This window comes from Aptenodytes patagonicus, chromosome 5 (genome assembly GCF_965638725.1).
Source record: "Aptenodytes patagonicus chromosome 5, bAptPat1.pri.cur, whole genome shotgun sequence".
Classification (NCBI taxonomy): Eukaryota; Metazoa; Chordata; class Aves; order Sphenisciformes; family Spheniscidae; genus Aptenodytes; species Aptenodytes patagonicus.
Window position 1 is genome coordinate 13759195 of NC_134953.1, and position 15856 is coordinate 13775050.

Genomic DNA, 15856 nt, shown 5'->3' on the forward strand with positions numbered 1-15856 from the left:
TGAAATATCAAAAGAGGACATGACCAGAAAATAACTCTAATTGTGTTCCTTTAAAAAAATAAATTCCAGCAAAATCATCTCAATTTCATAAAATATTTTGATAACAGAACATCCCATTCTGATCCCCTACAATATCAGTAGTTTTTTAAAGATGCAGACTCTTGCATCTTTTTAAAGATGCAGAGTTGTTTGTCCTCTACAGTAGTAAAAGCATGTCTCACTTCCTAATATGAATAGGTCCTATCATAGGAAGAAATCATAACCTGTTTTGGAAGGGGAGACAGTGGGTTGGAAAGAGCACAGCATGAGGGGAAGGTATCAAGGAAGGAAGGCAGGAGGTTAGATCAAATTGTATATCTGCAATTCCAGAACCTTTTAGAAAACTGCTATTCACAGTCCTTTCCAACAAAAACTTCTGGAATGGGGACGTATCAGAAAATAATAAGGTGGTTCCTTCCCTGTAACTTATCTAAACAGCTCTTTATTTGCCATTTCTTGATATTTTAGCAGTATATTGTCTGCCCAGTATGTGGTACAGAACGAGGTTATCATGTCTCATCATCTTTCATGTCAATGAATGTGAGGTCTACTATAGCTACCACATCTCTCAAGCATGACATTTATTTCCTTAGCACTCCTTTTAACTAACATATTTATTTACAGCATGCTTATACACCAGATCCCAAGTTCTCCCTTCACATGTAATCCTCCTGCCTGTTGTAATTTTCCTCAGAAAATGTCTTATTCAGTGATATTTTGGAATTTTATTTCAATAAATAAATTGGTCAGATCAAGCTCTCCTCTATAAACTGGAAATAGAACATTTGTAGGAATTTAATATTACTTCACAAATATTTCTTCCCCTTGCAATCACTCAGAATCCTTAAATACACAGCCCCCGGTGCCCTTTAACTGAAGGAGAAGGTTGAAGGGGAGAAACATCTAGTGATGAAAACTAACTGCAACAAACCCCAAATTGTGGTGGGTAAAACTGTACGTTCAGCTCTTCACAACCACAGTATTTAATAGTTCATTTATCATAATATTTATTCATTTTTACCAGCAGGTTTGGGAATGAAGAAAGTAATGGCCACATGGACACTACTTCTTTCTAGCTAACCAGTCCTCCACTCTAATGAACTTTGAACCTCCTGGGTCTTGCTCAGACCTGCCAGACTGCGGTTCCACGTTGCTGGCTTTTTCCAGCTTGCTGCTGCAGTAAAAATTAATCCAAATCCAGAAGTTGACACTCCCCATTTCAGACATCACCAGGTCTACTTTTGCAAAGGCGTCTCCAAGTAAGCTTAGAGATCTCTAGACAGGAAACCTGAAAACAGGAGATTAGCCAGGATAACGTGTCCTCTTTGTCTTGTTGAACAAGGGCCTGCCCACAACAGGCGTCCACTACAGTATATCCTTTTCCTTCAGCAACATCTTTCATGATTTTTCTCCTTCTTAAAACCATGCAAAATCTGCCAACACTAAATATATTCAAAATACAGAACAGATTTCAACACAACACAAACCTCTACCATCAACTTCACAGGCATGAAATCGTAGTACATTCAATCTACAGAATAAACCTTTTGCTTTTCTCCTGTCAAGAAAGGAGTTTCTGGCCCTCTTCCCCTGGGCTTTCTGTACAGAATGACAAAACTTGAGGCCAGATTCAACTGATTATCCACAAATGACCATTTGTCCAGCTCAGAGTCTGTGGGGGGGTCACAATTCTTTTACAATGCCTTTTCATGTTCCCCAGAATTTAGAGGTACACCTTTATGATAAAACAGAAATAGATACAGCTGATGATAGACCATCTCTTCCTCCAAAGTCTTTAAAGACAGCAGGATTTGGACATTATCAAGGATCCCAGACCTCTCTTCTCTCTTCATTTTACAGATGCTACACCACACACGAAAGCAGTGAAATAAGTAGGATCAGCAGAAGGAAGCCCTTCTCATCTCTCAGTGAGTATGTCTTTCCTTTGCTTTTCTCAGCATCAAGCTGGCAACTCTAAGGTTCTTCTGAGACGTGGTGGCATCAACTTTGTGTGGATAAAGACTAAAATACCTAAGGTTTATTGCTGTGCCTACAGCTTCCAATAATATCAGTTCTCGTTGCCAGGCTAACAACTTCAAACATGCATTTGAATTTAGGAGTGGAACTTTGACATCAGTGTGGGATGAATCACCACAGCTAGCCTATGGACATCTCAGGGAGCTCACTGCAAACTGCAGGTGTTTGGGATATTTGATAAGATGCTCCCTTCATTTCAACACTTAGGCAGCAGTGCAGAAGCTTCGTATTAAGTAACAGGCTTTGGAAACGCTAAGCTCTTTCTTGTGTTGTTTAATTCACAGGCAAACAGTCCACCATGCTATTTGAATTTCAGTTATTTTTGAAAAAATGAAGCTTGTGTTCTGCTAATGACCACACTCATTTAGCAAAAATAGCTTTTTAATATGGGACAATAGACTTGAGAGACTACAATCAGTATTGTTGCTAAAACTGCTTGTGCTAAGAAGTGGGTCTCTGAATGCAGACTCTTAAGGTAAAAGGGAAGCTGTAGTACATAACAATGCAAAAATTAAGTCTTTAGAGCCAAAGCTGTATTATTTTTAGCATCAAAACATCTTATTAGACTATTAAAGAAAAGCTTTGCATCTTGTCAGCAGCTGTTTTGGGTCACGGGTATAAATATTTCCAAGTAATTTGTGGCCAGACAACACACTCTGACTTTGTTCAGGGATTTAGTATTTCAGCTATTTGTTAAATGTTGACTTCTACAGCAAATAAACAAAATTTAACAACCCACATGGAGAAGTGTTTACAGAAAATTATTCTGGCAAATGGTACTGTGTATCTGAAATATTTCATGACAATCACAACATGTTTTTATGATTTGTATTCATGATGATAGTTATGTTGCAAATTCTACAATAAGTTTAGATAATAGCATATACTTCTGTTATCTGTGCTCATGCCTTCCATTTCCACCTTCTAATTTTTATGCCTATTGCCAATTTCTAAATACCTGTTACCAGACTAAATCTTCTAGGCTACTATTCTTTACTTTTATTCAAAAATCCCTATATTTTCTAGTATGGGAACAGTCCTCTAACTACTAAATACACCCTACTGACAACAGATTTGGGTTTTTTGCAGTTACCTTTTGTGTCCCTCTCTGGAGATCTGCAAACCATATGTTGAAATACATTGTCCCTAGTCTCTAACACATCTCTCATGAAAAGCAAACAGTTTATAAATAATGTACTTAAAGAAAGCTCTGTATCAATTTAACTTGCAGCAGCAGCAATAGGCCATATCTGTGATTGCAGGCACTTGTATAGCTGATGAGAAATGATGATTCCAATGCCAGCAAGGTTACTGATCAGTCTTCTTCAGTGGGAGTGAAGGTGGCATAGCTGCATGCCAGGTTGTTGGGAGGAGATCTCAGGATGTGTCTGCCTAGATCTCCAATAATGAGCTCTCCCCAAAAGACTGGACAGTTTTCAACTCAAAAAAGTCAAATTTTATTTAAATGAAACCTAGAAATTTGATCTGTTTAAATACAGAAAATTCATCACACGGTGAGTTAGAAGTAAAAAGGTTTGTACATAATTCTCTGACAAAAACGGAGCCCTTGCAGGCAAGCCTTTGCTTCCAGTTCTGGTTTTATCTAACTCGGCGAGTGTCTGGGATACAACAAACTGCCCAGTCTCCCTTTGTCCCTGAGCAGTTTTTCCACCACTGTTAACAGGTGGCAAGCTGCTGCTTGCTTCTCAACCTGCTACACCCTGCAGGACAAGTAGCTCCCAGTGTGAGGAAAGTGTTACCTTTCATATGGCTCTACCTCCACTTCCCAAAGTCTCCTTAAAGGAACAAAAAAAACTGTGAACAAAAATGGATGACCAACTTTCTTTGTGGTTATATTTTTAACTTACAATTCCACAAGCTAACTTGGTTTCAAGTTTTTGACAGTACCAAAACCCCACCCATTTCCTTGATATATCTCAGGAAGAAACTTTGCTGCCAGGTTTTTCATCAAGACACAATGTACATCTAAGAATAGACTTCACCCTGGTTTCTCCTTATTTTAAAAAAAGGTATTTTTGTAATGTCCCTCTTTGTTTTTGTGTTTGTTTTTTTTTTTAAACAATCATGACCATATTGCAGTGAAATAGCCGTCCACAATGATATTAACTCCCCTCAGAGGTCTCTTGTGCTAGCTCACAATTTGATAGCGGAGGCCACGATAAAGACAGAAAGAATATACTCGGTACTGACTTGATTTCCCTGCACATCTCAGTTCTGCGTGTTACTAGAACAGCTGGCACTATTAGAAATTTCATTCTTGTCTGTACATTACCCAAAAAACTTGTTTACTGTTAGAGGTGAATCACTACCTGATTTGCATACATGCTAATATGTACGGAACTACCCATATGTATCAGATAATCTAGATGTTCTATATAAAGCCTCCTGAGTAAACAGCAATGTACAAGAAGAAAATCAAAGCTGCTGCACTCTTTAATTTTTTTATGTTAGCTCAAACAGAATAGGAACAAATTTTCCCTATAACATTTAATTACTGGAGTCTTTTGGAAAGGAAAACTTAACCTTTGTAGTAAGAGTTTGCTCAAAAAATTTCACCTGTTTTTTCTATCTTCAGTATACCTAGGAATAGATACACTATGAATCAATCCTTTCGAAATAGTTGCCTATCTAGTACAACATGAAAAACCAAAACTTGTAAGCTTTCCAGCTGAAAGAAATTACCCTCACCTTACAAATAGTAGTGACCATTAGGACAAAACTGCAGTGAGCATTGCTTTATGATGCTCGTGCTTTGTACACTCAGATATCAGAACTTGTAATTTTGCTCCCCAGTCTTTCTTGTATGACAACTGCACCTTGGCAGACTCAACTGTTTCTCAAGCTCTTTTATATTCACGCAAGACCTACAATGGCCAGCTCTTTCTTCAGATTTCCTAGTCCACAGAGGAAGGACCAGATCTTTGTGTGATATACGGAGAGAGAAAAAAAAAAGAGGTGTTTGTAGCTGAAAGGCAGTGCCATACGTACAATATCAACTGCAGATGAAGTGGGATGTTCTGTTTCAAAAGTTGCCACAAATGTTTCCAAATAAAATGTTCCAAACTCAATAACTATTAAAAATAACACTGGATTTCTTTTAAAGAAATAAGATATTCCTTTTATATAATTTACAGGGATTTTTATAAATAAGTTTCAGAGAAAACTCTGAAAAGTTTCAGAAAAGTCAAAGAACATTCCTTGATTAATTTCTGTTCCTCTAGAAGGTTGTGAGAGCATGCTACCAGTGATATAGCAATCTTGCTTCAAACACGGTATAATGACTACAAATGCTTTGATGTTTCATTCTATGATACTCATTCAGTTCAAGAAAAACACTCTAGGAAAATATAGTTTGATACCAGTGTACACAGGTTACACTACACCATTATGCCAGTATGATAGGTATTTGCATTTTTGTGATTTATATTAGGAGATATTTCCAAAAGCTCCCTTCAAAAAATAAGAGGAGTGTTTCTAGAATTGTATTTTTCCTGTGAAACTTGAAGCAAATCCAACCTCACTTATGGAAACTACTTTTGTGACCTTGACAGGAAAAAAAATCATTTTAAATGTCTCCAGAATGCCCTGCTTGGCAAAAATGTGAATTAATGTTCCCTTACCTCTGACTATCAGGCTCCTTTGAAATGTCTGGATGAACCCCCAAGAATTAGAGACCCCAAAATCACTTCTGAAAACTCATCCAGTGTTAAACCCTGGTAGGAGCAAACAGAAGATAGTTTCAAATGTGGGGGGAAAATGCAACATCCAATTTCAAGAAAAGGCATTCACGTAAATGTGGTGTAATTGCAAATCTCCTGGTACTGACTGAACTATAATTCCCCATTCGTGCATACCTTGGAACATTACCAATTGCAGTCACCTTTTCACTGCCACCTCTAGATTATCTTGCACCTCCACACTTCATGACTCCCTTTCAGTAACACTACTTAAACACATCCAGTATATAACAGCAACAGACTAATCAATCTACAGATTTTTTCCTGTAATGTCTTCTAGCTTCCCAAACTTTGTCAGCCTCTACTGTGCAGCCACAAGACACGCCTACCAAACTTCAAATCTTATGCCTGTTCCCACTGCAGAAGGACAAAACTTCCAGTCATTTTAGTGGTAAAAGAACCCCCTTTACTCCCGAGTTGTTAAGACTTCACAGAATAGTCCATCTGTTTGATAAAATAGCTTTTATTTGCTGCCTCCCATCTTACTTATTGTGCATCTGGCAGTCTAGTCATGAAGCATAATGTCTCTGCAAAGAAGTAACAGAACAATTGCTATGGCCAAGAACAGGTTACAGTGTAAGCAGCGGCATCTCTTGCAGGCTGCCTACACGACATGGGAAAAGATAGCTGAGGATGCCACAGAAAGGTACCTAAAGAAGTGTGATCGTGTTAGTACAGCAAAACACCTCAGCTTCATTTACTCTTTTGGAGCTGGCTCCCAGTGAGAGATACACATTGCACTGCCTTGTACTACTTAATGCATCCAACTTCCAATTCAACTTCTTCATCTCAGGATTTGGGAGCAAAAATTTATGTTGTACCTCTTTTCCATGTAAATAATAAAACGGAGATTGCAGAAGAGTTCGGCAAGAAATTCTCTGCAAAAAGAAAATACAACAACTTGAGGAATGTTCTTTAAGTGGACTAAATTAGAAAAACTACATGGAAAGGAATAAAAGCAGATCTGTTTTTTTCCACTATGGTGTATCAATGCTGTCTGTATCTTTCGTAAGCTAGACAAGTTATTCACAGACTCAGAAAGAGTACAGTTGTTTATCAGGCTGAACAATGGGAAGAATGGCTCTTATGACGATGGTGGTGGTTAGGAATTAGCTGCCATATTGATCCCAAAACTTTCTTCTGCAATGTAGACCTTAATTGCAGTAACTCCATCACACGCTTTTCCTATAGTTCCTTTTAGGTTTTTCCTGATTCCTCAGTTATCTCTGTGTAAATATATATATACTGAACAAAACTCACGGGGGACACTGCTGGTGGGTGCCTATATTTATTCTAGATCCAAAATATATTGCATATAGGGTTTTTTCATATCTATCTCTACATATATATTCTACATGTATTTTCTGAAGGAACTGAGCAGGGCTGGCAGAACAGACCCCAGCCTTTTCCACCCATGGCCTCAAGGCAGAAGAAGAGTTTCATACCGAACGGGAAGCCATGCAGGGCTCTTCGGTGACGTTAGGCTTAGGAAATCGCTGACAAGGTTTTCAGGTCACATTATCAGTTTCAGAGGTAGGCAGAATTTAGACACCTAGATTCTACTGAAAGTGCTTAAGTCTTTATTTAAATTTAGTCCCAAGTTCTTCCTGTGAGGCACTTTGAGGCCTCCTCAGTTCCCAGGCATGCACCAAGGGCACTGGAATTGGGTGAGCTTTTAGGTCCTGACATATTCTAAGGTGAAGCGTAAGTACTCATACTTACTTGGAGTATGGCAAAAGATACCAAACAGGGAGGGAGAGAGAACTGATCCTTGTGTACAAAAATCTCAGGATCAACAAAAAGGCCCACTTTGGTATCATTTGCATACAAATTCTAAATCCTCATCAATTCAGTGGAAGTCTAGAATACTCATGAACTGTTGGCTAAGACACAGACTGCAGAAGTTCCCCAAAAAATGTTTCATTACTTGTGTGGGTGTGGGGAAAGCGTTATAATTTGTCAACTGTATCTGAGTAGTTACCGCTTTCTAAGCCAAAGAGCTATTTTTAAATTTAATTCAAAATTGCTACTTACGCAGTTATCCAGTGGATACTCTCCAAAACAGGATTTCTGTAGCTATCTTGGGTCGGAAGAATATGATGAATCAGCATGCAAACACCACCAGTTTAAATTCAATTAACTCCCTTTATATGTTCATTCACCCACTAAGATGTGGTTTGCATCCATCCCTCATAATTCACTCCTAATGTTCGCTCACTCTTAAATGTAACGGAATCTAAATGTGGTATAATTTATTTAATTCAGAACCAGAAAAGTGGAGCCTTAAGAAAAAAAAACCCAAACACACTAATAAGAAATGCTTAAAGGAGGCTACTATTCACTGAGGTACAATTATCCTGCCAAAGTCTGTGTAACTCCTACCTTTCTCCAGAGCTACCCCTCATATCATGGATGGCAAGTATAGTGAAGGTAATATTGATTGTCCGGGTATTAAGCTGTCTTGCCTGTTTAATCCTTATGAAATCTGAAAAGGAAGAAATGCTCTTGTCTCTCCGCCACATCTGTTTTAGCTCTGACAGACCTGCCTGTAAGCAGATAGCCTTATTCCAAAGTGGGGGCCTAAATGAGATAAGAGATACCTCAAAAATAACATGCTCATCTCAGGTCACCCTGATAAAGAGGTTTTCATGTTGTGAAATAAAAGGAAAGATATGATCTGAAGAAAAGCATAATAGTCCAAATCTTGGTATTGTTACGGACATTATCTCACGATCTCCACAAATTTAGTTCTTTGCGGATAATAAAATGACCTTTTCAGACTAGCTTCTTTCTTGTGCACCCTGTACAAAGTTAGAGATCCCCGTAGCAGCATACTAACATGTACTTTGCAGTCTTAACGTTTATACAACTTGGAGTAGAAGCAACTTAAAAAGTACGAGCAGTGCTTGATGTGTCTGACTAGGAAAAAAAGATGGGATTTTTTTCAACAGAATGAAACCAGCCCATTTGTAGACTCCATGCTAATCTGCATCTTTCAGAGCTTTCCAACTGATAAATTCAGCTGAAAAACGCATCCACCACTAAGGGCTGTGCAGCAAAGTATCTCTGTGTGCAATAGGCCTGCCAGCTGCTGGCATTTCAGGGCTCTCAGTGGCATGAGCTGAGTAGCACATACTTGTGCAAGGGAAACAAATCAAAAAGCCTCTTCGATTTACTCATTTTATCCTGTTTGGAAGGGCCTCAAAGCCTCTTTTTTACCAGCTATATTTGTTTGTCTAATAAAAGATATTACCTCTCCTTACAATCCTTGCCTAACAGTTTGTAACAAACTCTTTTTTTAAAAAAAAAAGATTAATTCAATAGTAACATTCTTCCAGCTATTTACCTTCAACCGATTCTTACATCTGCTTCAGGAAGAACCTAGGGGTTTAACAATGAAAATTTTAAAATATCCAACTTAATTGCTGTCTCTGCACTGCCTGCGACAGCCTCATCTTTCCCTTCAGGAGAGATTTTACTGGATCACAACAAAGGCTTCCTAACCTGTCCTGAAGAGCCAGGTGGCAGTGCAATTCATAATTATTCTTCAAAAATGTCCCTTTTTGCCCTGTCTTAATCCTTCTCCCTAAACAAATGTCTCCTGCCTGACCCCAGGACCGCTTAATTGTGCTACAAGGTTTAAGTGCATCTAAACGGTACCGAGGATAGCGGCCAAGTTTGAAGATAGTGAATTTCATTCACTCCTCCCCTGCTTCTGGATTTCCTGGTTCATCTCGTATTTATATTCTTTGCACTGAGATAATCAGGGCTGTATCAACAAAGATCATCTCTTCCTAGATAATATAAAACATGCAAGTGATTCCATCAAACCCATGGAAAATGGTCTGACCCTCTAATGCACCATATACATTGCGATTTGCAAGCTCCTGTACCACATACTTTACCCGGAGGTACTCATTTTTTCAGGGACACATCTCCCTCACTGATCATTCAAGGCTTTCCTAACTACGTAAGTGTAAGAACAACTGCAGGTAAGATAGAACCATTAAAATCAATGCTACACTGGCAACATTTCGTCATTCACATTTAATTTTCATCATTTCTCCCTGGTTTGCATATTTTGTACATATTCACTATTCAAAGATTAGTTAACGTCCCAAGCTAATCTTTGGCCAGACTGAGCAGTGTTACAACAGTATAAGATTATTTATTTTTAAATAGGATTACAAATCATGGAAATTTTTTTAATTCTTTACTCCCAAGTGGTAGAAACATTTTGCTAATGAATTGCTGGCTTGTCTCCTTTTGTTTATGATGTCACCTATCTTAACCATATAATGGATTTCGGTGACAGAGGTTAAAGCACCACGATTCACCAAATTTTGATTTCAAGTAGGGAGTAGACAACAGTATAATGAATTATGAAGAGATCATGTTCAATAAACATTCAGTGATAGAAGTAGGAATGCAAAGACGAGAGGAGATTAACTCTGGTTTAAACCACCACTTGTTAACGAAAATCAGTCATTCATAATAGGATATATTCTGGTCTGAATACATAGCTATCTCTCGTCGGTATTTTGGGGAGAGGGGGGAGTGGAGGGAGGATGGAAAGAAAACAGCAAGAGACCTGATCATCACTGTGACCAGTTCAATCAAAGCCCCTGTTCAACATACAGAAGTGACCTCAAATGTTAAGCTAAGAAACGAGAAAGAGTAAAACTAAACTACTCCAGTGCTACAGTGTGAATCACACATCCTCTCTTGGGTAAGAAAGCTTAATTATGTTAACCTGTCTTTAAAAGGTTATTAGAAATGGAGGTGGAAAGCTCAGAGATGGACATCAAGAACAATCAAAGAATGGAAGTACTTTATGTGGAGAGAGTGGAAAAATTAAATCACCTATCTTAAAAATAGGTAGGATAGAAAAACAGAGAATAAAGTTGGGAAGGTAGATAAGCCTATTCGTATTTTCTTACAATACTGGAACTAAGTTAAAAGACAGTAAATTTCAGGGCAATGACAGAAAAAACCCCCACCCTTTGATACTCAGTCAAAGTCTGTATGTGGATTTTGTTGCTACAAGACGCTTTACAGCCTTCAGGTAACTGCTAGCCATTACAGAAGTCACAAAATAGAGAGCATTGGAGCAGGGGATGCTTATACAGAAATTGAAGTTTTGAAATTAATATAAACTGTCATGCTCCTTGGCCTGAAACAGCCTCCAGTTATTGTGGGAAACTCTTTCGAAAGACTGTTTCTTTGCAGAAACCTAATGCAGAGTTCTTTCCCAAAACTTTCTGAAGTAGATGGTCAAGGCTGCTGTTGGATATCAGACTTGATAAACTAATTCTACAGTCTAGTTAGGAAGTTCTTCAATTTCTGCTAATTGTGTTGAGTTGTAATGAAAAGAGTCTCCCTCTAGATGCTAAAATTCTCAGCAGAAGATTTAGGCTGTGGAAGAGGGAAGTGACAGGCTGCAACTTATTTTAGAATGGGACCTGCATGGACTAAAGGAATCTGTTAGCCTCCCTCTGCAGAGGAGAGCTTAGACGTGGCCAAATGTGATATCTTAACATCAGAAATGAATGCCTAAGATCCTCTTCTGCAGTCTGTATACACCTCCTTATTGCCCCAGTGCCTGTATCTTTTGGAAGAAGCTATATGTCAATGAGCATAGCTTGGTTTTTAAGAGGACAAATGAAATTTAAAAAGAAAAAGGCAAATATTTGAAAGCAATTTTTCCTTCAAACAAAAGGTTATTTGTCAAAAATGGTTCTGTCCGTTGAAATGGAGCTATTCTGGGATTGTACTAGAATAACGATCCAACCCTAATCAGCTATAATTCCTGAGCCTTCTCTGATCTGGTAAAACTCGGCTGAACTCAGTGAGGTTACACTGTCACCAGCTTCGGAATAATCAGCTCAAATCTAGCCGTGGCATAAAGCCGTTTAAAGGCATACGTTGCAAATTTTAAAGCAGCTGTAAATGCCCCATTATTTGTAAAGAGCCACAGTAAACGTACACAGTTTAGCTCCCGTTCTGTTCTGACACTTTGTAATGACAGCAGGGAAGTTACCGAGAGGGATAACTAGGCACCTGGGCTGGGATAGCGGGAGGCAGCACGCACCGCTCCGGCGGGCTCCTTCGAACAGGAGAGGCTGCAAGGCTTGCTCTCGCCTCCCTCCGTGCTTTTAGCTTGTCTGCGGCTCGCTTCCAAGGGACCCGGAGGAGGCAAAGGAGACCCCTGGTGGAACCGCTCCCGCCGGGTCCCCAGCGCCGGCGGCCATCCTCGGTCCCCGGGGCGGCGGCAGCGGCGCGGTGCCGGTCCCGTCCCCCCCCCCCCCGGAGTGCGGGGAGCGGCGGGAGGGCAGGGCGGGCCGCGGGTCGCCGGGTGTCTCACCTGTCGATACTTATCACGCAGAGAGTCATGATGGAGGCCGTGCAGCACATGACATCCATGGCGATGAAGACGTTGCAGAAGAGGCGCCCGAAGATCCACTCGCCGCCGATGAGGTCGGTCACGCTGACGAAGGGCATGACGGCCAGGGCCACCGAGAGGTCGGCCAGGGCCAGCGAGACGATGAGATAGTTGGAGGGCTGCCGCAGCTTCTTCACGAAGCAGACGGAGATGACCACCAGGCAGTTGCCGGCGACGGTCAGCAGGGTGATGAGGGAGAGGACGGCCCCGATGACAACTTTCTCCACGTTGCCGTAGCTGAGGATCTGCTCCCCGCACTGGGAGTCGTTGGCGGGGAGGGGGCTCGCCGTGGGCAGCGCCGACGGGGGGGGCGACGGGCCGAGCTTCGCCAGGCTGCGCGGGGGCCAGGAGCCGGCGATCATCCTAGCGCCGCTCAGCGCCCGCGGGTCCTCCAGGACCAAGGGCCGGAGGTTACCGTAGAGGTGACTGCCGTTGAGGGCGAGGACCATGTTGGCGTGAGCCGCCCATGAAGCCCCGCCGCCCGCTCGCCGGCTCTCCCCGCCGCCCGGGATGCTCGGGCTCCTCCTCGGGCACCCGGCGCCGCCCGCCCCCTCGCAGCCGGCGGAGCGGCCCGCCGGGGGCCCAGCCTTCAACTTCCCCTGGAGCAGCCGGGCTCGCCCACGGCGCTCCCCGGGCGGCCGAGGGGTGGGCACGGCGCCATCGCCCCCAGCCCGCGGGGAGGGGGGCGGCGGCGGCCGCTCCCCGCCCACGCGCGCCCACCGCCCGCTCCCGCCCGCGGCTGCTTTCCTCCGACGGCGGCGGGGGACGGGGTGGGGGCCGCTCCGCCCCCCCCCGCTCCCTCCTCCCCCTCTGAGCGGCAGGTGGGGGGGAGCGCCCCTTCACCGCAGCCCGTCCGCGCTGCGGCCTCGGGCGCCGGTTTCTCCTCCGGCTTCTCCTCCGCGGCCCCCCCCAAGCGGGGGCCGCTTCGGGACACCCCCCCACCCCCCACCCCATATATATGTGTGTGTGTACATACATATATATAGGTCGCACCCGAGAAGCTGCGGGCGGGTGGACGCGCGCCGAGCAGAAGCGACCGCAGGCTGAGCTGCTCCGGTCGGAGCCGGGGTGACAGGCTCCCGGCGCGCTTGCTCCCGTGCGGCCCCGCATCACGATCGGGCTCTGTCCCCGCTATCGAAACGTGCGTGCTGAAAGATTTGGGTCCGGCAGGACCCCGGCCGCTGCTTGGAGAGTTGATAGTGGCCGCTCTTGTAAGATCTACCCCCAACAACACGGTCATCGCTGCAGTGTTTCTTTGTATCCTCAAGCTCACAGATTCTCAGTATTAAGATTTCTTCCTTCTTACTAAATGAATGTGAATCCCACAACTATGTTTTCTCTTTTATTAATATTTATATAGCATTATTTTAAATTTATTCACCGTTCCATGTGTAACCCTTTCAGTAAAGTTAAAAACACCACTACCAACAACAACAAAACCCCATTGCTTTGAAGTACCTGCTTTTCCTGCAGAGATTCCTTGAACTCTTGGATACTAGCCCATTTCTGGGACTCACTAGCTTTCTCCGTTCTTTAAGCCGTATTCTTGCCTCCGAGTGGGGTGAACACTAACTGTTTGGATTGTCAGTTACCCATGGGATGCCAGCAGAAGATCACACCTCTTGGTATGGTAACATGCTAGGCAGCAAGGATTAAAAACAGGAAACACCTGCTCCCGAGTGTCCCCTTACATTTCCAACAAGAGACAGAAGCCAGATGAACTAGAGAAAGAGAAGAAATGAAAGCGGGACCGTTGACCCCACATGGATCAGTAACCATTGACCAACATCAGTGATGTCTGAACGAGGGGAGGTCTTGCAGGTGGCAACCCTATAGCAAGTTTTGTTTCAGTACGCACCAGACAGCGGGAAGAACTCTGTGTGTGGCCCAGCAGTAAGAGAGACTGCAGTATGAGCTCACATCATACAGACATAACAATCTGCGTTGGAGAAAGACCTAACAAGTACCCAGCTATCAGAAAAAAACCTTATCTGACACTCATAGGCACTACTGAAACACAAATCCATAGCAATTGAGGCTTCCATTCTTGGCTTGCGGAATTTCTTGTTTTTAATGAAACCTTCTATTCTGTTAGCATCACCTGCTCTTGAAAGCAGGCTTTCCATCATACGTGACTCTGCACTGGCCCATCTCCCCCGTGAGCATGCACGGGACTGAGGGGTTGGGGTCAGATGTGCCCAACACAATCTGAGCACAGGCAGAGTCTCCTGTGGTCAGAAATGCAGCTGGCAGCGAGCAGGGTGACTGTGACTTCAGTTGCTTGCTTTCCCTTCCACCCCCACATCTTGATTTGACTAAGATAACAAAATAAGCAAGTTTCACATGGTAAGGACGAGATCTAGTTGGGCAGCTCTTTGACCATTATCAAGCTGAAAGTGTTTTCCTATTCAGTCACGTATTTTCTTACACTTCGTTAGTTGCCTCACTGCGTCCACTCACAATAAAAGCTTTCCCTGTTTAACCACCCAGAATGCGTTCATGAGCCTTGAGCTTGAGGTGACTTACCCCTCCAGGGTGATAAAGCAAGTCCTTTGTCCCTCGTCCCCAGCTAAGCAAATATTAGGCTGAAAACGATCTTTAGAAATGGCAAGGGTACATCAAAATAAGTTAGAACATTAAGGCAAAACATGGAGAAAAGAGAATATTTCCTCGTGTGAATGCATTTTTTAAAAATAGTGTCTGAAGTACAGCTAAGCAGATAGGAACTGGGTAAATTTTGTTCAAAATAGATTCATATCATAAAAGCTGATAACATTGTACAGTTTAATACTCACTGTAAAAGTAATTTTTCAGTTGCTTAAAATGTCACTAAGGCAGAGCAAATTATAATCTGGCGCTTCCTGCAAATGTGTTGACACAGTTCATTAAATCAGTCATTCTTCTTGACAGCTTTTCAATACATTTCTGGAACGTGACTCTCTAAGTGTACTCAGTGGATTATACACAGGATCATTTGCGTGTTACTCTTACTCATTCCAACCTGAAAGGAGGATTTTAGCCTCATCTTTTGTTCTGTACCTTAAATTCCCATACAGTTCATTAGAAGTTAATCACCTGATTTCTTTCCTTCTCAAAGGTCCTATGTTACCATTCTTTGTATTTACTCTCATAATCTTATCTTTGAAGAGACAAACCAATTTAAGTCAATCTACATACCATTATAGAAGGGGTTTACCTACTATTGCAGAGAAAACCTCAAACCTGGGCAAGATGAAGCAGCTGATACCTCTCTAAAATGTTTTCCATGAAAGCTTTTCACTGGGACACACCTAAAATAACATTCCAGATTCCAGGGCTGGGCTGAATCTGGTGAGGTGCTTTCCTTGAGGGCTTTAGAGGCTTTCACATCCCCAGTGTCTGGGAGAGCAGAGAGCATCCACCACTCCATGGGACTACATCTATTCTATGTGTTTAAAATAATGATACATGAAGGTAGGAGTTGATCCTTCCAAGTGTACATCCCGCTTTTGTCTTCAGTGACCCTATTTACAAATTCTAACGTGCTGTTCCAGGCAGCATACAGAAATTAAACAAATGGCTGATTGGGTGTCAAGAATAA

At 42.3% G+C, this 15856-nt stretch overlaps 1 protein-coding gene across 2 annotated transcripts in view; it reads right to left on the bottom strand.

Moving 5' to 3' along the window:
* Positions 1 to 12744, bottom strand: part of HTR7 (5-hydroxytryptamine receptor 7) — a 36350-nt gene extending 23606 nt beyond the window's left edge. For both annotated transcript variants that reach the window (XM_076338738.1, XM_076338739.1), the window contains exon 1: positions 12199 to 12744. In XM_076338738.1, coding sequence (XP_076194853.1) covers positions 12199 to 12725 — 527 coding nt within the window. In that variant the 5' untranslated portion in view covers positions 12726 to 12744. The remainder of the gene's footprint in view (positions 1 to 12198) is intronic.
* Between the last annotated feature and the right edge of the window lie 3112 nt (positions 12745 to 15856).